This window comes from Harmonia axyridis, chromosome 1 (genome assembly GCF_914767665.1).
Source record: "Harmonia axyridis chromosome 1, icHarAxyr1.1, whole genome shotgun sequence".
NCBI classification, from domain to species: domain Eukaryota; kingdom Metazoa; phylum Arthropoda; class Insecta; order Coleoptera; family Coccinellidae; genus Harmonia; species Harmonia axyridis.
Window position 1 is genome coordinate 46803686 of NC_059501.1, and position 25077 is coordinate 46828762.

At 34.8% G+C, this 25077-nt stretch overlaps 1 protein-coding gene across 6 annotated transcripts in view; it reads left to right on the top strand.

Moving 5' to 3' along the window:
* LOC123675744 overlaps positions 1 to 25077 on the top strand; it is a 244034-nt gene that overhangs the window by 74247 nt on the left and 144710 nt on the right. For all 6 annotated transcript variants that reach the window (XM_045611674.1, XM_045611512.1, XM_045611356.1 and 3 more), the window contains exons 4-7: positions 86 to 301; positions 479 to 779; positions 841 to 1105; positions 12047 to 12317. In XM_045611674.1, the coding sequence (XP_045467630.1) occupies positions 86 to 301; positions 479 to 779; positions 841 to 1105; positions 12047 to 12317 (1053 nt within the window). The remainder of the gene's footprint in view (positions 1 to 85; positions 302 to 478; positions 780 to 840; positions 1106 to 12046; positions 12318 to 25077) is intronic.

Sequence of the window (25077 nt, forward strand, 5' to 3'; positions counted from 1 at the left end):
TAATAATCTATTACAAATATTATTTGAAGCAAACATCAATGTTATTATGACCCCTTACTGACATGTGATTCATCTTTCTATTCAGCCTATATTAATGTATCACAAGATTTCCCCTATAATCGTTATACACCGAGGCCAGGGATAGTTTTGGATGACACTGAATACCAGCCAGGAAGTCACAGACAACCAATACATACAAAACCTCCAGTAGAATTGGGAGATATATTCGATATAACTGTTTCGGCAATGCAAGGACCTGGTGATAAATCTAACAATCAAGGAAAGCCTTATGTTATTCCAGGTAATTGATTGTGTTAAAGTTATCCACTAAAAAATTATAAATTATAAAATTCAAAACATTTTATTTCTATTTGTTCTTAATTAATCCAATATTTGAAAAATATACTTTTCTTACAGTCGACATAGATAATGTCTTTTCTTAATTAATCCAACAATTGAAAAATATACTTTTTTACAGTCGACATAGATAATGTTTATGTAGACCAAGATGTCATTACAAGTCTTCAAGGGGAAAATGGCTTTGTATCAATCGACGGGAAAAGGACATATCTTAATTTATTTGGCGAAGTGGAAGCAACAAAAGTACCATCGCCAAATATAAAGCAAAGTGATGGATCGCTAAGCGATGTTATAGCAACAGGTTATGCAATACCTGAATCTATTGAGAAAATATCAAAAAAGGTTGGTTCCATAAAGCCAACACAAATTCAAAGAAGGCCACTCTTCGGTAGACCAAAACCAAATAATCCACCAGTAAGGTAAGGAGTTTATATGACCGAAAAATAAAGGTACAATATTGTGATAAGAAAAATTTTTCAGAATTGATACTTGCATTGTTGGTGATGACTCCACATGTGATATATCTCAACATGAAATGTGTCTGACTGACAATGGCATTAGTGCTTGTCACTGCAGACCTGGATTTACAAGGAACAAACTCAGGGATGTTTGTAGAAAGATTGTCTCTGTACTTCTTTCACTTCGTGTTGATAGAATTCACGAGAGAAAAGTTGTTTGGTTGAATGAACTGAGTAATAGAAATTCTGATATTTATCAACAATTGGCCTATGAAGCTGGAAGAGCGGTGAGTAGAATATTCCAGTTTTTAAAAATGAGCCAGCCAACAATAGCAAATTTTTCAAGAATATTTTTCTATCTTGACCGTAGTAAGCTCGCATTGGCTCGCGCTTTGAGATCATAGGTGTAACCGTTCAGATGAGCGCGCTTGCACGGGCTGATAGATGTCAGAGACGTATTTTCCTTCGATCCGTTTGGTCAGAAATATTTCAAAATGGAACCGGACGCTCGTAATACTGAATTATTCATAGATGAAATTGAGAATTGTCCTGTAATATGCGACATGACAAGTAGTGTATATTCAGATAAAAACTCAAGGAGACGGGCTTGGGAAGAACTCGTCATCAATTATTATGTGAGCACATAAAAATGATAAAAGCTCTTTATTCAGAAATCATGAGATACACGCAGAACAAATACAAATGAAGAGAAATAGTATCAAAATAACATTCACCTACCACTTGACAGCAGAAATCTTCTTTACTATATGGTTCTCAATTTAACAATAAATTAAATATCTTTTTCTTAAATGGTTTATAATTATTTATTGCTTTGATTTCATTAGGCAGTCTATTGAAGAACTTTAAACAACTGCATTCAAGCTGCTTTTTGTGTTGAATTTAATTTACATTTTGGAAAATTATATGATATTGTCCTTGTGTTATATTTATTTTTGATATTTTGAAGTGGAAGGAAAAAACATTTATTTTTTGCATAAATAGTAGACAAATAATTTTTCTACATATGATGTTATTTTGCGTCGTTTGAAAATAAACCGGTGTAAACTTAGTAGACCGTTTCCGGCAGACTGTTTGACGGAAACGCCCGAAGGCGGTGACCAGTGGCGTGCGGCAACAAAACGATTGTTTATGGAAATATTCACTAGATCGGATATAAATTTAGGAAGTGGGTTCCGTATAGTATTCAGAGTATCCATTGGAGGAAATATTGATTTTCTAGAGACATTGGGATATTTTAGCAACGTTTTTATTCAAATTATCATCTGTCTAATGTGAAAAATTCTTATCTCCGGAAGTACGCGTCGGAGCATAAACATATTTGGCATGTAGTTTACTATTAGCGATATAATAAACTGTGGAAAAATTATTGACTTCCCTTGGGAGAAAAGACACAAGAAGAATTCTTGACTCCCCAAACCGGGCTTTGCTTTGCCTGTAGTACTTACCGGGCTTCGTATCATACGGAATTTATTCTGATTTAAATTTTTTTCTTTCCTTTTTAAAAACAAACAAACCAATCCACCTAATCTACCTATCTACTTACTTATCTATTAAAGTGGAGTTTATACTTAAATTGAAATGGAACACTAAAAAAATTTTTTTGTTCCAATCAGTTCAGTTCTATATCCAAACTCCTTCCAATTCCATATCCAATTTCCAACTACAAACCCATATTACATATTTCAATTTCTTTCGATAACTTTATAATATCCTCTCAACTCCATATTAATTTCTATTCATATCAAAATTCGACTTATTTAAAAAAAATCTCCTCCAAATTACTTCTTACAAATTTTTGCTTGACATTTCCCTTCAATTCTTTCTTCCCGCTATCGTGGATTTTCAGTTTTCATTTTCATGCTTCGATGCTCCAACTTCTATGTTCTTGAAAGATTTCACATATGCCTACTTATGCGTTTCGTCCCTGGCACACACACCGGACTCATCAGTGTGACTTTGGTATATTTGTGTGTGCCGTGTCACAGACGCTCGGGGAATTTATTATTATCGGGAGCCGCCGGTACTCGAACCCGGCACCTTGTCGCATCTCGGTGAGTTAGTCTACACTCTTAACCGCTAGGCCACCGAGTGCTGTGTTTATTGTTGCTATGTGGAGCTTTATGAGAAGCCGCCACATGACTCCCTCCCCAGTGACGGAGGAACGAAACTTATGCGTGTTACGAGGTCATCGGTGCAGCCGGGTGATTGCCGCCTAATCAGAGCTGCACCTCGCGGCATCGTGCCGACGGTGAATGCCGCCTATTCAGGTCCGCTATACCGTGGCAGACCAAGGAGCATGTCATGGAAATGGGCGTCTAGAGTTTCATTGGAAATTGCAGATATATAGGAGCTACGCATCAACCTTCTGCTTTCCAGGACACATCGTTAAAACGGCCATTCCCATCACGTCGGGATCACCAATGTAGGATATCACATATGCCTACTTATGCGTTTCGTCCCTGGCACAAATACCGGACTCATCAGTGTGACTTTGGTATATTTGTGTGTGCCGTGTCTCAGACGCTTGGGGAATTTATTATTATCGGAAGCCGCCGGGACTCGAACCCGGCACCTTGTCGCATCTCGGTGAGTGAGTCTACACTCTTAACCTCTAGGCCACCGAGTGCTGTGTTTATTGTTGCTATGTGGAGCTTTATGAGAAGCCGCCATATACTGTCTATGACATTGTCACTCAATTTCGCCCTTCATGTTTCTTACTTAATTAATTACCAATCTTTTTCAACAAAAATAGATACCAAAGACAACAGGCACAATTACAAAATTAAACTAAGTTGGCACAGAAAAGAAACCCATGCAAATAAAATCATCCACTTTCTATCAAATCAGAGAATAAATCTGAAAATAAACACTGTTAAACAAATGAAAACTAGAATAAATAGAATATGTCATGAATCCTTTAAACAAGATGGAATAAAAAAATTAATGGAAATTCTGAAACAAATAAATTCAGGGATGAGACTGTAAAAATTGCAGTGTATAATCCAAAAACAGTTAGAAATTTATAGAGTAGAATAAAGGACCCCATACCAACTCCACTAAAAAGCAACACGAATCGGATATAACCAAACATAAAGAAATATGTGCTCTAGCTATACATGCACATAATATGGACCACCTTGTAGATTTCGAAGGTGTAAGAGTTTTAAAAACTGAGAAATTTTATCAAAAGCGACTTATCCATGAAATGATTGAGATAAATAAAAATGAGAAGTAATAAATAAGAAAACTGATACGAACAATTAAATTTCCATATACAGTTAGCCATTGGAAATATCAAAATATAAAAACTTTTACGATGTTCCCCTAGATGAATGAAAAACCAAGAAGATTGAAGAAACAAAGAAAAAAGACGTTGAATATAGATCATAGAGGACTGAAACATAACCTGTGAATTCCATAATCAAACAATGTTGATATGAAAATTATTTTAATATGAATAAGTATGATCTGACTAATTTCTGTTTGATGTGCCTGTGATGTATTAATTATTAATTGTTTTTTATGATGAATGTTTCAAAAATGAATGAATGCTAGTTCATTCAAAAATTTCACATTCAGTAAGTTCCATGTGAAAATGTTTTTAAACTGAAAAATATTTGTACTTTTCCGTAGAAGCCCTGAAGAAGCATTAAATGAATAAATGCGGAAGCTTGGTATAGAATAAAGAGTCCACTTTCTTCTTCCTCCAAAAAATCGAGTCGATATACCCTTCTGATACTATATCATAGCTGTGCCAAATCATTGTGCTTAGTGCTTTCGAAAGCACTAAGCACAATGATTTGGCACAGCTCTGATCTCGAGTAGGAATTACAATAGGGCTTCTCAATATATAATTTTTCATAGAATTAAATAAATATAAACATAATACGTATTAATTTATTCATTTATGTTTCAAGGTACCTACATAATAAAACTGATCTGATCTATACAACTGTGCATTAAATTCACATAGAATGCCAGCATCAGATGTTTGTTACTGTATTGAATTTAATGTAAAACGATTAAAGGCTACCAAAGCGTCGGCGCATATTTGTGTTATGACAAAAATTCGAAAGTGCTTAGTAATCCGCCAAAGTGCTTGCGAGCACTGCAGTGCTCGGGAGCCTTTTTGGGATTACTAAGCACTAAGCCTTTTGTGAAAGTGCTTCGATTACTAAGCACTAAGCACTGATTTCAAAAAGTGCTCGGGAGCACAAAAGGCTTCAAGTGCTTTCGAAAGCACTAAGCACAATGATTTGGCACAGCTATGATATAGTATCAGAAGGGTATATCGACTCGATTTTTTGGAGGAAGAAGAAAGTGGACTCTTTATTCTATGCCAAGCTTCCGCATTTATTCATTTAATGCTTCTTCAGGGCTTCTACGGAAAAGTACAAATATTTTTCAGTTTAGAAACATTTTCACATGAAACTTACTGAATGTGAAATTTTTGAATGAACTAGCATTCATTCATTTTTGAAACATTCATCATAAAAAACAATTAATAATTAATACATCACAGGCACATCAAACAGAAATTAGTCAGATCATACTTATTCATATTAAAATAATTTTCATATCAACATTGTTTGATTATGGAACTCACAGGTTATGTTTCAGTCCTCTATGATCTATATTCAACGTCTTTTTTCTTTGTTTTTTCAATCTTCTTGGTTTTTCATTCATCTAGGGGACCATCGTAAAAGTTTTTATATTTTGATATTTCCAATGGCTAACTGTATATGGAAATTTAATTGTTCGTATCAGTTTTCTTATTTATTATATCTCATTTTTATTTATCTCAATCATTTCATGGATTAGTCGCTTTTGATAAAATTTCTCAGTTTTTAAAACTCTTACACCTTCGAAATCTACAAGGTGGTCCATATTATGTGCATGTATAGCTAGAGCACATCTTTCTTTTTGTTTGGTTATATCCGATTTGCGTTGCTTTTTAGTGGAGTTGGTATGGGGTCCTTTATTCTACTCTATAAATTTCTAACTGTTTTTGGATTATACACTGCAATTTTTACAGTCTCATCCCTGAATTTATTTGTTTCAGAATTTCCATTAATTTTTTTATTCCATCTTGTTTAAAGGATTCATGACATATTCTATTTATTCTAGTTTTCATTTGTTTAACAGTGTTTATTTTCAGATTTATTCTCTGATTTGATAGAAAGTGGATGATTTTATTTGCATGGGTTTCTTTTCTGTGCCAACTTAGTTTAATTTTGTAATTGTGCCTGTTGTCTTTGGTATCTATTTTTGTTGAAAAAGATTGGTAATTAATTAAGTAAGAAACATGAAGGGCGAAATTGAGTGACAATGTCATAGACAGTGCCATAGACAGTATGTGGCGGCTTCTCATAAAGCTCCACATAGCAACAATAAACACAGCACTCGGTGGCCTAGAGGTTAAGAGTGTAGACTCACTCACCGAGATGCGACAAGGTGCCGGGTTCGAGTCCCGACGGCTTCCGATAATAATAAATTCCCCAAGCGTCTGAGACACGGCACACACAAATATACCAAAGTCACACTGATGAGTCCGGTGTTTGTGCCAGGGACGAAACGCATAAGTAGGCATATGTGATATCCTACATTGGTGATCCCGACGTGATGGGAATGGCCGTTTTAACGATGTGTCCTGGAAAGCAGAAGGTTGATGCGTAGCTCCCATATATCTGCAATTTCCAATGAAACTCTAGACGCCCATTTCCATGACATGCTCCTTGGTCTGCCACGGTATAGCGGACCTGAATAGGCGGCATTCACCGTCGGCACGATGCCGCGAGGTGCAGCTCTGATTCACAGTTACAACCCCTAGAAATGACTGCAATGACTGCATAAACATTCTCTTTCTCTCTCATTCAGCAGAAACATCGGTCTTTCGTTTCGCTGGAACCGATGAAGCATCGAATGAACCAGCGCTGAATTCGAGAAACGTTTAAGAACCCGATGGATCCATCGTACGCTGAACCATCAATAGTTTACGAACGCGCTGTTGACACAACGCTTAAAGCGAGGCTTAAAGCGCATTCGACAGCGCTGACTTTCCGAACTCGCCCTATTCCAGTTGAAGTTCATATTTTAATCTTTTTCGGTTTTAAATGCATATTTCCAAGATAAAATTTGTTTTAATGTTTTTCAAGAACAGATCCAATAGAACCGTACTTTGAGGTCTTATGACTTTTTATGACCCACCCAACCCGCAAATAATGCAGTATTCGGAGAAAATATTTATCTCAAATAATGACATTAACAACATCTGGTAAGAAAGTTAGTTAACTTGAATAAAATTTCATTTTGAACCATCAAACTTACTCAAATTGTGAATGACTTGATGATTATAGGATTCTGTGCAGTGTGACCAGATTCAGTAGAAATCTACTTTTTTCAGGGCCGTCGCTAGCCAAATGGCCGCCCTAGGCAAATACCCAATTTGCCGCCCTAACAGTCAACTCTGCAGAATGCAAAAAAAATATTTTGGGTTATCGGGGTCTTCTACCGAAATATGGAAATTTGAATGAGACTGTTTGTAAAATTTTGATAATAATAACACAGAAAAAATATAAACAAAACCAACAAGTTCAAACTTATACAAAAAATAAAAATCATTTTAGGATTGGTGAGTAACAATAAAAGGAACACATGAATGACTAAAACAAAAAATGAAAATTTCTGTCCGGAAAAATATTCAGCGAATTATTTAGAAATTAACTTTCCGATCATTCGAATAAATGATCGAAGTTGTACATTATTTCCATATAACGATTTCGATACGTTTTTTGCCGACATTTCTAAGTTTTCATCAAATTATGCCGTAAATTGTAAAGACTCAAAAATATGGAGTTCGCTACTAATACCTTTCATATTTCATAATAATATTCAATAAGGACCCGCTTTTTTATAAAAAGATAAAAAGGTTTTATGGACGGAAAATGTATTGAGTTTAATTATTTCTTATGAATTCAAATTTAATCAGAACAGATTATTAATTGATAAACTACTAAAGAAATCAATAAAAATTGTTGGACAGAAAAGTTTAAAATTCCATTTCTTGAATCGACAGAGGGATAAGAGGCAATAAAGTGATAAAACTGTGAATAGAAACAAATTGCTAGTTATGAAAAGAAGCAAGAAGGATTTCTTATAAAGACACGTCCCGGTCCGTATTGTTTTCAAGATGTTTGAAATGTGTAAATGGAATCTATTGCAAATGTTTGAATGATAACTATTTCAGTTCGCTCTTAATATCGCTCTTATGTCTACTACCGAAAAAAAAATTTCGAGACCTTCCGGATTTCAGAATTGTACCTAACATTTTAACACCTGACGAAGTACTTTATCGAGTATCTGAAAAAGAATCTTCAGATAGTTATTTGATTTCTTTTTTTGAAGTATCTCAAGATACCTTCGCAAAAAAAGTATCTTATTTTGTATCTAGATACTCTTATAAAGTAAGTTTGACGGCTTTGTCAACTTTATTTTAAAATATTTATTATTTATAAAATTTGAAATAATATTCTAATTTCCAATCAGCATTAAAAAAATCAAGTTATTATTCCCAAAAAAATCAAGGTTAAAGTAAAAGAAAATCTATTCAATACATTCTTTTAGTAATTTAGTAGATTTCTCGGAAAAAGTAGAAAATACCTTCCTCTAATATTTCCGCCTCTCTAGAATTGGCTCTGCCGTTTCAGGTTCTTCTGGTGAGTTCCGACTTTATAAAGCGCTTGAATATTTTGTTTTTTTATCTTTAAGATGATAGTGTGTAACAATATATCCAAAATTAATTAATTTATAGTAAATAAAGAAAAAAGTTTGGAGGGAGGGTTTTTCTACCAATTGAAATCATAGAGGAACATCTCAAACATTTTTTTCGATAGCCTTCTCGCTCACATGAACTGTCAGTTCAACTTCAATTTTGAATTTTCTGGTTATCAAGAGAAAAATAATGTCTAAACGATATTTTGATGAGAACTGGTACAAATACCTATAAAATAAAAGTAACAAAAAAAAAACAATTATTAACTTTCCACAAATTAAAATCTGCTTTTCGGGCGCCATCTTTAAGGGCCGTAACTAAGCGGGAGGGAGCTCAAATAAAAAAAATATATTTGAAGGACCCACCATTTTATTTGAAAAAGAATCTCCCCCTTATTTTTGCACAACTAATCATAAACACCCTTCATATGTACTTATTTTTATTGAAACCATTGAAATTCATATAATATACATACATATAAAGAGATAACTCCTAGATCTAAAAAACCGATCGTTATAAAATTGTATCAAAGAAAAAGAAGCCGCACTTCACTCAAAAATAGATTGTACCGTTTGTAGAAGAAATACCGAGAAGTTTGATGAAGCGCAAAAAACTCGTGAAAATAAGGGTAATAACATATAATTCGACGCTCGACCGTAATATTTATGATCTGAATGCGGCACCTTTGAACATGTCGACGCTCAACAGATATTTTTATGACTACATTACGGCACGCTTGAACATAGCCATATTCATATCAGTTCTTCCCTTGAATTAAAGTTTTGTTGATCTTGAGATTATTTTAGGCATAGTACTGAAATTCTATGGAAGGCTTGCAATCTTTTAAATGTTTTCAGATTCCTCGGCATCGCTCGTTGCGAGGCGTATATATACATGAAAATCGAGTTATTATTATTTCGCCTGGAGCTCCAATATTTTTTTCTTTTGATATTTTTGGCGCCCCTATGGGCCTTGCGCCCGTGGCAAGGGCCACCTTTCCCACGCCCTAGATACGGCACTGATATTTCATCATATATTTTCAGTTAAAAGGTGTTGTAAAAACGAATTCGTTATTTTTCCAATAGATGGCTTTAGTTATCTGTATCTCGCATTGTACAAGTCCTATCGGTTTTCAGTATATGGCGTTAGAAAGATAAGATTTCGCAATACAAAAAAATTTTGACAGTTTTGTGATGAATTGACTGATTGAGTTTGAGTGCGCCACAAAAATGGACACGAGCAAAAAGAAAATACGCTATATTTTATAGTTTTTCTTAGATATAGACAAAAATACCAGACAGGCGGCTGAAAATGTAAACAGTGTTTTTGGACCTGATAATGTAATAGTCAACGATTCCGTTCCAGTAATTTCGTAGTCAATGATGCACAACGCACTGGAAGGCCAATCAGGGCCGCCGCCAGGAGCGGCACACCGGAAATTTTGCCGGGGAGCCAAATCGTAGGGCCGCAAAGTCAGTTAATAATGGACATTGTCGAGTCCTGTTTCGAGTGCTCAAGAGCTTAAGAGACTGCACAATAAACTTTTTGGAACACTATTTGGATGAGGCTGATCTCAAGAAGGTGCTAGATGTATGGATACCACACGATCTAACGCAAAAAATCGTATGGACTGAATTTCCACTGCGAATCATTTTAGAATCGCAATGAAATCGCCCCATTTTTGAAACGCTTGGTACCTGGTGGTGAAAATTGGATCATTTATGACAACGTCAAGCAAAAACGGTCGTGGTCGAAACGCGGTGAGCCTTCGGAAACAGCCAAGAAGGTTGTGCTGTGTGTTTAGTGAGATTGGCAGGAAGTTATCTACAAAGAGCTGTTCCCATGATGCACAACTGTTAACTTGGAACTGTAGTTATCGAAATTGAAGCCTTGTCTTCATGCAAAAATAATTCATCACTGGTATTCGTGTCCTGACTTTTTAAATATTCAACTATGTAGTGCCACTACATAGTTGAATATGCAAAAATAATGTTTTTTTTTACCACACCTCATACTTTCTTGCGCCTGAGTTTTCTTATGGAATAAATTTAATTATATTTATGAAATATGTGAAATTTTTTTTAACTTGATTTTGTTCTACAAAAATTTTGGAAATTGAATATGATATCATATGATTTACTAAAATAGTAGATACCAACAAAAATTCCGCTATTTTGCTAACCTATATGAGCCGTGATTTTCTATGGCCCCCCTCAAACATCGTCTGGATCCGCTCCTGGGGGGAGAAGGGCTGTTAAATGTTTCTTTTCCAGCAGGGGCGCCAAAAAATTCTTTGCTTCAGGCGCCAAAATTGCTCGCGCCGGCCCTGTCTATATTGATCTTCCTTGAATAATATGTTATATAACTATCATAATTCATGATATGTCCTGTCTCTATGCTGTGTGTCGACAGTGCTGTACCAGTAATGCCCCTTCTGCATACACTTTTATCTGAATATAATCTGGTGTTAATCCACGTTGATGTTTGTCCCACATCCCCACACGGAATCGAATAAACCACCCCTGACCTATTATTCTTATTCGTAGGATCCTTTAGTCTTGTGAAAACTCTTTTCTTAAGAACTAATGATAACTTTATTTACTATTTTTATATTATTAAATTCCATGAAAATCGGACTTTGTTGTTGAGAAATCTTGGGAATCCGTGTATATATGTATACAGGGTGTTTCCTAAGCATGCGGCAAAAATTCAGGGGGTTGTTCCTTGGACTATTTTAAGCATGTTCTGTCCTTGGATGATTTTTGAAAAACCTCTCTGTTTCGAAGATACAGGGCGAACAACATTTTTCATATTTTTAAAATTAATAATAGTTTAAATAAAAATGCGTACCGCACTGTGTTTACTAAGTAGGTACAATTTATTTTTAAATTTGTTCAACAACATTCCAATTACTAAAAACGGCCAGTTTTTTGACTATGGGGCCATCTAAAATCATTAGTTTATACCACTCCAGTAGAAAATGTGGAAGACTTGCGAAATCGGATCATTGCTGGGTGTAACTTAATAAGAAATGATCCTGGTGTTTTTGAAAGGGTTCGGCAGTCAATGAGGAGAAGATTGGATGCTGGTATGCTGGCTAGAGGTGGTCATTTTCAACAGTTTTTGTAGGTTGAGTTGAATTTTCATGTAATTTTTCATAATAAAATGTTATTATCTGAAATTTTGTTTCCCCTATATTTTCGAAACAAATAGGTTTTTCAAAAATCATCAAAGGACAAAATATTCTTGGAATAGTCCAAGGAACAACCCCCTGAATTTTTGTCGCATGTTTAGGAAACACCCTGTATATGGGTTGCGACAAATAAAGAAATATCAGAATTTAGCATACCATAGAATCAAAAACCTTTTTAAATGAATATTATTTGCTATTTCATGAATTATTTCTTTCTGTGAATAACTGAGTTTTCATTTTCAGATTGAATCAGCTATGTCGATGACCCCCTTTAGTGATGAGTATTTAGGCGCTAAAGTGAATAGCATATACAGTGGAGAGAGATCAGCTGGCAAGCCAGGAGTATTTGTGAATCTAACAATTCATTTAGATGAAAATGCTGATACATCCAGACCAACTGTTAAAGGAGATATACAAAAGCATCTGCTTGGGGTTATACAAAGAAGAAGTAATAATGTTGGAAAAAGCGCATTGTGGGTCGACAGTCCCGTAGGATCAGTGTTATATCTTCAAGGTAATTACTAATTTTATTAGCAAAAGAAAATCATATCGAATCAAATGAAAGCAATATCTTTCAATAAGGTCAACATACCAAAAAATGTGGATCATACACAATAAATTAACAACACAGTTCTACAGCCCACTGTAGTATTTTCATCTATTTTGAAAAAAATATTATTGCACCGAGTACAGGCGAGAAATATTATGAATATTATGTAAGAAATATAATGCTGGGAAAACTACGGTATATAAAAATATTACGATGGAAAGGAAATTTATACACTAGTTAAAAACAGCTGCGAATTAATGTATCAGATCGCAAATAAAACAACACGTACAGATAAAGATGGTGGTGTCGATTCCACACACATATAGGTATGTGTTCTTGAAACAAAGTGATGATGTTGGAAAAACGTTATTATTTGCTAAAAAATAGTATTTCGTCAATCTGTCAGATTGATTCTCTTTTTTTTTAATATATAATAATTGGCCATATTTTGATCATTAAAGCACATTTATTCAAATGACAATATGTCTGTCATTTTCTAATGTCAGTATGAGTGGAATTTTTGAATTCTGAAAACAATATGGTCTTTAATGATCAAATGGGACTTCATTATGATGAAATTTTACAGAAATATCCAAGAAGAAATATTTTTTTTTGAGGAGTTAATTCAGAGGTTTTCAGTATGTGCACTTTAACATGGCTCATTTACTTTGAGACGATGGTAGCTGATAAAATTTGTCACCGAATGAAAGTCAAACATTACAGTTTTGTTCATGCACAACTTTCAACACCCTCACGTGAAAAATTAGATTGTGTGAAACACTGCGCTCCAGTTATGATCTTAAGTAGGTATGTTATTAGTTTAATTTAACTTATCTTGTAATGCACAATGATTCTCTGGGTAGTTCTTCAATGCAGAAATAAATTTCCAATGTCACTCCATTTTTTTCTTCATTAAAGGGTTCGTAGGGGTTGAAAGTTGTGCATGAACAAAACTGTAATGGTCGATTTTCATTCGGTGACAAAGTTCATCAGGTATCATCGTCTCAGAGTAAATGAGCCATAACAAAGAGCACATACTGAAAACCTCTTTGAACTAACTAATTTTTCAAAAAAAAAATTTTTTTTGAAAATTTCTGCACGCCTGTAAAGAAGATACAAAGATCTTGCCAAAAAAGTACCACATGACTTACAATCACTATTCAAAAAATTGAGAGAGTTGATGGGGATGGCACAGGGTGCAACAAAAATCATTCAAAAAGGCATAAAAATTTGGTGAAAGTGAAACTTTCATTGATTAAAGTATATTTCCTGCCTCGTTCATTAGAGAGGTGGTTTTTACCACAACACCGGACTAATACGAGGCACAATAATTGGATTGGATAATTGGAGCACTCAAACTCACATCACCCGAATTGAGACCAAAAATAATAAGATAATTAAAAGAACGACTAATTGAAAACAACAACCCAAAAAAGATGACTACACCTGTAATAAACGAGAGAGTACATAGACTTCACAACACGAGAAGAACTGAAGAAAATGAAGAACAGAAACACGAATACCAATTCCCTACACTAAAAACTTGTCTCATAAAATCACAAAAATATTTAAGCCGCATAACATCGAATTAGTCCACAAACCTCAGAACCAATCAAAGGAAATTTTCACAACAATGAAACCTTTAACACCTCAATCTAAAAATATCATAGGTCTCTCACTGCTGAGACGAACATCATATACCTAGTTGAATACCCGATATTAATAATTATCTGTCATGATATGTGTGGTTTAAACTTGCGTGGTAGAGTTTTCGACAACCACGAGTATTATATGAATGGTGATCAAAAATTCTGGGAATTTCCTATCATAAATATAATTCATAAGATGATAAAATATAACGAGATGGGAGTGTAAGGATACTATGGGGATGGATTCTCTGCAAGAGGATCGGGGATCAAGACCAAACAATACAGGAATAATTCGCTTCTGCAAAACAAATGCGCGATTAGATCCCGTAGCACGCCCTCACACCAGCAGACTATATCGAAGAACTGAGGCAATGATCGAGTTGAAAAAGGTCATAGCACAAGGAAAGCCAATATATTTTCTCAGGTGGCATAGGGCAAAATAACATTCAATCAACCTTGTACAATCATTATCGATCTCGAATTACCAGCGCAAATTTTTGTCGAAAGAGCAGGCAAGAAGTAGCTCAGCCTCAGTCGTGAGAGAAGCCGAAGTGAAACGACCAGTAATAAGCCAATGGGCAATCGAACTGAAATATCGACCAAAGAAGTCACAAAATTAACTTAGCATCCGATTTCCCTATCTCGCACGTACAATATGAGACCATTTAACGAAATGGTCGGCTAGGTGTTAACCGAATCAACTAGCACAATTGATAATCCGCCTCACTGTTCTCGTCTTGTTTTTACTAGCATTAATTTCATCATGACATATGTCCCTTCGATGAGACAGATTAATATTGTTCAATTCAAATCTTATCAAATCTCATTTATTACGTGTTTGTTAACAAGGAATATTATATGCCAGTCAAGTTGACTGTTCGAGCCCCCGATTTTTCTCTCCCAAATTTTCAGGAAACCATGCGAACTCATTTGAAGGACATTTTCTCAATCATTTAGGAAAAGCAACATTGCAACACCAGAGGAAATCGTCCTAAAACGAAAGTATCTCCTAATTTGACTGTTTGGTGTTGTCGGTTCGTCATGAGATTCCCACGGAGGAGGAAATTAAACTCGGTAAAATTCGACATCGGAGAATTTACGACACAATATCATCTTAAATGTATGTTGATGGGTTGCTCTGTTTCGTCCTGAGCGTAATGATTCGAAAATTTAGCATGATATGAACAATTTTTGGTCGATCGATTCCGCATATTGTATAGTCAACGAGACTCCGAGATGTTCTGTTGGTGCAGTCGGTGAAAACTTTTATGCAGTAGGGGATGAGTGAACGCAAACTGAAAATTTCCAAGATGAATAGTTGTTGACTCGGCAAGTGGTAGACATTTGTCTACATTGAAGTCACCGCAATCAAAATTAAATCTATGACCTTCCTGTAGTGCGTGTGCTGTTAAGGCGCACCTTTTATTCTCCTAGGTTATATCACTCTTATAGATAGCAACTCGGCTTTTAAGCAGCTGTGATGTTTGGTCGATGTAGCCACGCGAGCTGTCCTGGCATTCTATCCTATAAACTATTTCGGACTGTAATGGAATTGGTGTGGAATATTTTAACCTACTGTATAGTTGTTTTACTATTTTATGGTTGTATACTGCATTTTTATCTCCTCTTCTCTGAAATATTATTTTTTGTTCAATCCTTGATGTTTATGATACAAGTATGAAAAAGTACAATTTGTATAAAAAATCAATAACATTTAGAATATAGCTCCAATAAATCGTAAAAAACTTACTAAGGCAGATTGCCTGTGCGTGGGTTGTTAGGATTTAAGATATTGGCTGCTATACTAATATTAATTCTATTTTAAAAAACGAGTATAGACAAAATGAAGACAAGGAGCAGATACAATGTAGATAAAAATGTATAATACTTATATAAATAAAATGTACAAATAAAACATTGCATACTGACAAAGTGTGTACAGATTAAATGGTATAGATTAAATGTGCATTTATGAAGGTATGTACAGAACATAAAATGTAAGATATAAGAAGGTATTAATATAGTTCAGTGTCACAAATATTTATTTTCTCATGTCTATTATTTTGACGAGTTCATTTCTCGGGTACTCTGCAATGAATTCATTCAATTTTTTCTTGGAAAGGCGTAGATTATGAAGTTATGTTAGACTTTTGGGTAGAATCTGATACATTCTCGGTGCTAAATGAGTAAAACTGCGCTGGCCAACTGTTTTTGCTGAAAATGGAGTTTTGTAGCAAGTGCCATGGTTCCTCGTGTCATATTGATGTGTTAGAGATTGTAGATTTGATTTATTTTTGAAATGATATACCAAAATGGAACGATAAAACGATTGCTGCTTCTGTGTAGAGAATATCGGTCGGGTAGGTATGAGGTTTTCTTAAGATTATTTTCAAGATTTTTTTTTGTATTATACTAATTTTTTGAAGGTGTGTGTTCATTGCTCCACCCCACCCTATGATACCATAGTTTAATCGTGAACCTACTAAACTATGATAGACCATTTTGAGTTTGGTTGTGTCCAAAAAGGTTCTCAGAAGTCTAAATTTATAGAGTAAACACCTGAGGTTATCCATATGTTTATACCATTTCAAATGTCTATCTATAATGATGCCCAAATATTTGATATAGTCGGTTCTTTTAATCTCATAATTCTCATAAATTTTCAGTGTTTCATAGTCTGGTAAGTCTCTATTTAAGCAAGAGAATGTGATATATTTTGTTTTTCCGAAGTTAATTGTCAATAAATTATAATCCATCCAATCTTTGATAGATTTCATGTCATTTTCAGCTTGGTCTTTGAGTTCTTTCCAGCTATCAGCTTGATATAAAATGGCTGTATCGTCTGCGAAACTAACTATATTTCCACGGCTATCCAACTCAAGTAGATTATTCATATAAATAGTGAATAATATAGGCCCCAATACAGTTCCTTGTGGGACTCCAAACTTAACCTCGAAAGCGTCACTTATACAATTCCCTATTTCGGACATATTGTTGTCTGTTAGATATAGCTCTTCATCAGATTAAGCACATTGCCCCTTAAACCAATGTCTTCCAAGGCATCCAATAATTGTGGGTGGCTTACACTGTCGAAGGCCTTTGCTAAGTCTAAAAAACGCACAGAGTTGGCTTACTCCTATCTAAAGCCTCATAAATATTTGATACAAGCAAAGAAATCGCGTCCTCAGTGGATTTGTTTGTCTGAAATCCAAACTGTCTATTTGAGATAATATTTTTATCTAACACATATTTCTCCAGTCTCTGTTTGATAACTTTTTCGAAAATCTTTGCAATGTTTGAAATTATTGATACTGGTCTGTAATTCACTATTTTAGTCTTATCTCCGCTTTTAAATAGAGGCTTTATTATTGCTTCTTTGAAACTTCTAGGCCATTCTCCCATCGAGATGGTTTGATTAATAATGTAAGCAAGTGGTTCACAGATGTGACAAGAGATACATTTCAAGGTTTCTGCCCTCAGCCCGTCTAATCCAGGTGTTTTATTATTTTTATTGTTTTTATAATTGCCTCTACTTCATGTTTATTCGTTGGTTCCATTAACATTGTATTTTGATTAATATGTCGTAGTGGATGTGTCGAGGGTTTTGTTATTTTGTTAGCGAGATTTCTTCCTACATCTCCATAATATTTGTTGAATTCATTGCTCATAATGGCGGGATCTGTTACTACCCTATAATCTTCTAGTGTTATTTCGTCAATTATAGTTTTTTTTTTCGTTATTACTTATTTCATTTATTACATTCCATAGTTGTTTTGAATTACCTTCAACTACAACTTTGTTACTGTAGTACCGTTTTTTCGCGATTCTGAGTAGGACTCTTAGTTTATTTCTGTTGCTGACAAACCTGGATTTTTAAACTTCATTTTGCTGATCTCTTTGTGAAAGTGCATAGAGCCTTTCTTTTTCTCTTATACATTTTATCAATGCTCTGGAAATCCACATCTGTCTTTTTTTTCTTTATGACGATTTTTTTTTGTTATAGTACTCTCTTCTATTGCTTCATTCAGTTGCTTCACAAAAAAATCAACTCGTGCACTCACGTTTTGGGCTTCATATATAGGTGCCGAGCACATGTTTTTAAGTTTTTCACACAATTTTGCAATATCTGTGTATTTTTTAAATATATCAAGAGGATCAGGTATTTCTGAGGATTTTTTCTTGGAAGGTATTTTCAGAATTATTGGAAAATGATCAGTTATGCAACTATAGGCAGGCACTCTCCAATACTGTGTTTCGTTTTCTATGCATGATTTTGAATTATTACATATCCTTGTATATGAGTTAATCATAGATGTGAAATCAAACTCACTAATCAGGTCAAGGTATTCGTTGGTTATTTCATTGTCGAGTTTTATATTTATGTTAATATCTCCAACAAAAAGGTTAAAGTCAAAATTTCCTGTTTCATAAATGTTCATATATTCTGTTTCTATTATCTTGCATTCATATATGTTTATAATTTTACATTTATGGTCGAGTGAATTCCGAATATGAGCAACTAATCCATCATTTTGATTTATGGGGCCGTAATTATAAGATACATCAAAACCATCCAAACCATACAACGCAATGTTCCCAATGTTCCATGTTTCCGATAGTATAATACAGTCGAATTTCGTGCTAAATTGTTCAAGAAATAATTTCAACTCATCAAAATTTTTAGCTATGCTTCTAATGTTCATATGGATCACATTCATAAATTCAAATTCATGTGTATTAATGGAATCTAGCTCTCCAGAGAATATTTCCTTGGTATTTATTGGTATATAGTTCATATCTCTGAGGTATTGATCCATTTTCAAATGCGATATAATAGCAATATAATTAGTTTAAATCAAGTACAGATAACAAGCATAATTAGTTTAAATCAAGCACAGATAATAATAAAAACAATTATAATGACAATACTATTTCCCGATTTCACTGCGTGTTTTCATTTTCAGTTTTCCACCTACCTCTTTTAATGTTCTTTCTGTTGGAGTGTTCGTTTTTTGCTGTATGTTCTTGACAGTTTGTTGAGATTTTGTAGTTTGTTCTGGAAGTTCTCTCCTATATATTTGTATTTGTTAGACCAAATTTGTTTTTTGTTTGATACCTTTGTAAAGTTGATTTTTCAAGTTGTGTGAAAATGTAAGAAGTGTTCCATATTTGTATTAATTGTAAATCTTGTAGACGCCCTGAAGATGGATTAAAATAAATCCGAAAGCTTGACAAAGAAAACCAGAGTATCATTGGTGCGAATCAAGCCGATTTCCTTAAAAACTAAATCTTTCAAATTAGCGACCAATATAAACGTATCTATATAAGATATAGACAATCAAATTTTTTTTCCGTACCTGAAACATTGAATCACAGCCCAAACAGGACCATCTCGATTCTAGAGCAAAAATGACAACAATAAGACCCCCCTCAAAATCGTCCTGAGGCCCCAGGAAAACTTCCATACCTTCGATTCTCCTCGCGGTTTTCGAGTATACGGGGTGTTGCGGATTATTTTGACATATTTCTGTGGTCTCTGTGGACAATTCGTCTGTCATGTTATAATATAATAAATATTCCATTTCGATATACTTCTGATTTCTAGAGAAAGTTTGCAGTTTCCCAAATTGTTATTCAATATTTAAAGAGATGCTGAGAGATAAAATGCGAAGTCTTTGGCGAATCAAAAATTCAATAGATATTTGTCAAAATTTGGAAATGAACATTGATATCATTGAATGCATTTTCCTCAGTTCAGGTTTGTTTGAAGGGTTTTGTATTATTGATTCAATTATATGAATGGTACTTTATTTCAGGAATTTTTCGTTTATTTTCCACAATCTGTTCGCTGGATTCATATTATTGCCTTCTTCAAATTATAGCTTGTTATTGATCAAATTGCCGAAGACATAGCCTCGATTAAGTCCACTCAGAAAAAGCTAACTGAGCAATTGCCGAAGTGCACTGATACACTCAAAGCTCATGAGATGATATTGAATGAGCATAGCAACGCATTGAAAACTTGTCAAAAGGACGTAAAGAGTTTACAGGATACCCATAATAGTCCGGGAGCCAGTAACAGATATACATGATCAAGTTCCTCTCAAACGGTAATTAGTAGAATGCATCAGGTAATAGTAATAACAAGCCTCGTGAACGTCAGCTGCGACTCTGCTGGGGGGGGAGAGCGGCGGCAGCCCCCCAAATACGAAGAAAAAAAATAAATTGAGTCATTTTCTCCCAACTAAAAATTTGTCAAATTGTAGCTAACCCAATATCTAGACGAAAAAATACAATCAGCTGGCTATAGCATGGTGGATTATACGTCAGCTGGTGCCTCAAACATGAAAAAAAAATATTATCAGTGACAGCTCTGACAGCGACTCGATAATGAATCAGAGAGTGCCACACTCGCGAAAAAGGACTTTCTCCACATGTTGCACAATAATATTTAGTTACTTTCACTCTCTGATTCAGTATCAGAGTCGCTGTCATTCCTGTCATTGAAAATATAATTTTTTTTTCATGTTTGAGGCACCAGCTGACATATAATCCACCATGCTATAGCCAGCTGATTATATTTTTTCGTCTAGATATTGGGTTAGCTACAATTTGACAAATTTTCAGTTGGGAGGAAATGACTGAATGTATTTTTTTCTTCGTGTTTGGGGGGCTGCCGCCGCTCTCCCCCCCACACCGAGTCGTAGCTGACGTTCACGAGGCTTTTTATTACTATAATCTGATGCATCTCACCAAGTATCTCTCGAGAGGCCAAATTTGCCCCTGGCTCCCGGACTATAACGTTCTAAAAACAAATCTCTTGACTATCGGTGATAGGATGGACCAGATTGGGGACATCGCGAGGACTGTCGAGCAATCATCATCACCTTCTGTGGGTGGTCAGGGTGTAGCACAAGATGAGATTATTCAACGCATCAAAAGGTCACACAACATTATTGTTCGTAATGTTCTCGAGAGCTCCAGTATCGTCTTCGATAACGCAGTTGCACGGGAGGTGATTGGAAAGATTGATGAGGGGGCCGTGAATTCCATCACCGCTGTAAATAGGCTGGGTGCAGGCTCGAGTCATAGACCTAGACCGATAAGGATCGAATTTAATAATCCTAATACTGCCATACGTATCTAACATATACAGGGTGGCCATTTGAAGACGAAACAGACGAGATTACAGACGAAATAAAGTTTTTCGATAGAAATGCTCGGACAGGTCGATTTCTGTTTCTAGGGGGACAACTCAAGATGTAGGTTACGGACGCATAGTGCTTCAACCCTTGCTACTACAACCCTCACCCCCAAATTTTGAATAGAGAAGATGGGGTGAGTGATACCTCATTTGAAAGGTATTTTTATACTGATTTCAGCACAGTAATTGTTTTTTCATTTTATGCATTAGTTCTCTAAATATTCTTAACTAAGTATTTGAAAATGAAGTGGTGTTTTCATGGCACTTGTAGTGTTTTTTTGTGAAAAATCGACATTTTGAGCTTCAAAACAAATGACTGTGGCTTCCTTCCTCCAATCCACTGACATAGAAATCTTTAATCAAGATGTCGAACAAACAAAGCGTATTGCGAAGGAGCTCAATCTTGCTGAAACTCAATCTAAATTATCTTCGATATAAATTTGCAGTATTTCCAATAACATGCGGTAACACTGGATCGATAGAAATCTCCAAAAAGTCCAAATACGTTCATATCTCTAATCAGATTAACAGATAAGAAAATCAAATCATTAATGATGCCACAGAAATATTCCAGTCCCAATTCGTGAAACGATTTCCGACTTAATTATGAAGTGTTTTCTCAGTTGGCTTCAATATGTTTTCATTTTGTGGATTATTGAATTCATATCTTTTTCAAAAAAATGAGAATCGATAATTTTTTATTCATTACGAACAGATCATTAAGTTGGCTCACTGGTTCTTTGACATGTGAATTATTCTTAGTTTTGAATCGAAACTTGTATGTGTTCTAATTCATTGTTCGACATGGTTTATTCAATTGCAGAGCGGGTGGAAATAATTTCACTTTTTTTGCAAAAAATCAATGTGCGAATAGAACCGCAGAATTCTTCAATCAACGACATTTAGATAAACATGTTAATAGGAAGTATGTTTTGGAATTAGTGTCAAAGTTTCAAGAAACCGGGTCCGTGGCTAATAAAAAACGAAACATGGAAAGAAATGAAGCAGCTGAAGTAGCTGTTCTTGGACAGATTGCTATGAATCCAATGACGAGTACGAGGCAGCTAGCACATGAATCTGGTTTTACACGAACTCGAAGTGCAAATATTTTGAAGCATCATAAATTCCATCCTTACAAGATCCATCTTTCACACGCACTAAACGAAGATGATTTTGACCGTCGTGTTGAATTTTGTGATACAATGAGTGAACGAGTAACTGCTAATCCCAATTATCTGTACAATGTTTGTTTCTCCGATGGGTGTTCGTTCTTTCTAAACGGCAAAGTAAATCGACACAATTGTCGTTATTGGGCCGATGCTAATCCGAGATTGTTCCACGAAGTTTATACTCAACTACCAGTAAAACTCAATGTTTGGGCTGGAATATTTGGTGACAACATTGTCGGCCCGTTCTTTTTACCTTACTTTTACTTACTTTTAATCTTACTGGAGATATGTATTTGGACTTATTGGAAAATCACATTGATCCAATTTTGACGGAAATTATTGAAAACAATGCTGGAAATTATGTGGAAGATCAGATTGTGTTTCAGCAGGATGGAGCTCCTCCACACTACGCCTTACCAGTTCGAGAATATCTGGATCAAAGATTTCCGAATCGGTGGATTGGAAGAAGGGGTCCCACTGAATGGCCAGCCAGATTGCCAGATCTGTTACCACTAGATTTTTTTCTTTGGGGCCACTTGAAGAGTAAAATTTACTCTACACAGCCCGATTCCATAGAGGATTTAAGAAGACGTATAGTGAACGAATGTCGTCAAATCACTCAGAAATGCTGCAAAATGTGCGCCATCGTTTCGAACAAAACTTATTTCATTGTATGGAAGCTAATGGTGAACAATTTGAATATTTGATTAATTGATGTGAGTTTTTGATAACTTATTTACTTTACTTTGAAAAGTCTTATTTCTCAGATCAATACTTCAAATCGTTCTGATACCGTACAGTTGGAGAATGATTTCAGTGAATAAAACAGCTAGTCGAACATCTGGCCCTAGTAGCATTAACACGTACGGTATGACTTCATTTGCCCAGTGGTAGATGTTTTGCAATTTCAAATACAAGTACGGAAATTTTGGTGTTTCGGAAGCACGAAATGTCAATTATTCGCAAAAAATTTATTTAAGTGATAAAATTAACTAACGCATGAATATTTCGAGAACTAATGCATAAACATATTGTGCCGAAATCAGTATAAAAATACCTTTCAAATGAGGTATCACTCACCCCATCTACCCTATTCAAAAATTGGGGGTGGGGGTTGTAGCAGCAAGGGTTGAAGCGCTATGCGTCCGTAACCTACATCTTAAGTTGTCCCCCTAGAAATAGAAATCGACCTGTCCGAGCATTTCTATTGAAAAACTTTATTTCGTCTGTAATCTCGTCTGTTTCGTTTTCAAATGGCCACCCTGTATAAACACGCTTGTAACAGTTCGGCAAATTTTAAAAATCACAGCCCAAACGGGACGATCTAGAGTAAAAATAACAAGAATAAGACCCCCCCTGAATATCATCTCGAGATCCCAGGAAAAATCCAAAACCTTCGATTCTCCTCGCGGTTTTCGAGTATACGGGGTGTTTCGGATTGTTTTGACATTTCAAGTCCCATATTTCTGTGGTATCTGTGGATAATTTTACTGTCAGTGTCATGTTAATAATAAATATTCCATTTTGATATATGAAAATTCTTGAGAGAGTTTGCAGTTTCCAAAATTGTTATTTTATATTTAAATGAATGCCGACAGATAAAATGCAAAGTCTTCGGCGAATCAAAAATTCGATAGATATTTGTCAAAATTTGGAAATGAACATAGATATCATCGAATGCATTTTCCTCAGTTGAGATTCGTTTGAAGGGTTTTTATTATTGATTCAATTGGATGAATGTTACTTTATTTCAGGAATTTTTCGTTTATTTTCCACAAACTATAAAACTACATTTTCATTCGTGAGAATTCGAATCTATTGCGACAGCAGATGAAACTACAAAAGAGAACACAAGCTTCATCTGATCATCAATAGGAATACCGATATTCGTAAATTGTAAACATTAAATAAACATGAATCACCCAGTCACTTCAGTCTTGGATTGGACTAAAAGTTGTGCTACTATGAAATAGTATTAAACAGATAGAAAAACTCCTTATAGATAATTCACAATTGGCTTTATTACTGGAAAAAAGAGCCAAGTTAGTCAGATGACATTCAAAAATTTCTATGTATGATCTGAATATCTAAAAACTTTTACGACAGAAGAGTGCAAAAATATAAGTGACTTATCCGTTTTTGAAGAATTTGAGTGCAGTGCTGTTGATTTTATAATGAATAAATCGAATCGTTGTGAAATCTTTCATACGAATAATTTCAACTATATATTTCCTGTTATATTATCATATTATTTGCCGCCCAACTGAAACATGTATTAATAAACCTTGGAAATTAGACTCTCAAACTTTTAACCTGATTTGTCAAAAAGGTTCCACCTAGATATGATATTACAATTGCTTTTGAGGTAACATAAGCCATGGGTATTTTAAAGGCCAGTCTATTCATTCTGTCTTTTTTTAGGTTGTTCATTTAGCTTTCCTGAATAATTCTCAGAAAAAATTTCATTTTAGATGTGAATTAATTAAGTTTGGCGATTCGATTTTCTTCAAATGAATATTTATTCTGCATTTTTTTGTCAAACAATCAAATTATTCTTGGATGGCGAGGATATACATATATAAAATCAGTTCAAATTTTTCACTTGAAATACTAGTCAAAATGTTACGACAGAAATAAAATTTGAAGGATCATTCAGTATATGACAAATTTTAACATGGCAGTTACTTTCAAAATTGGTATCA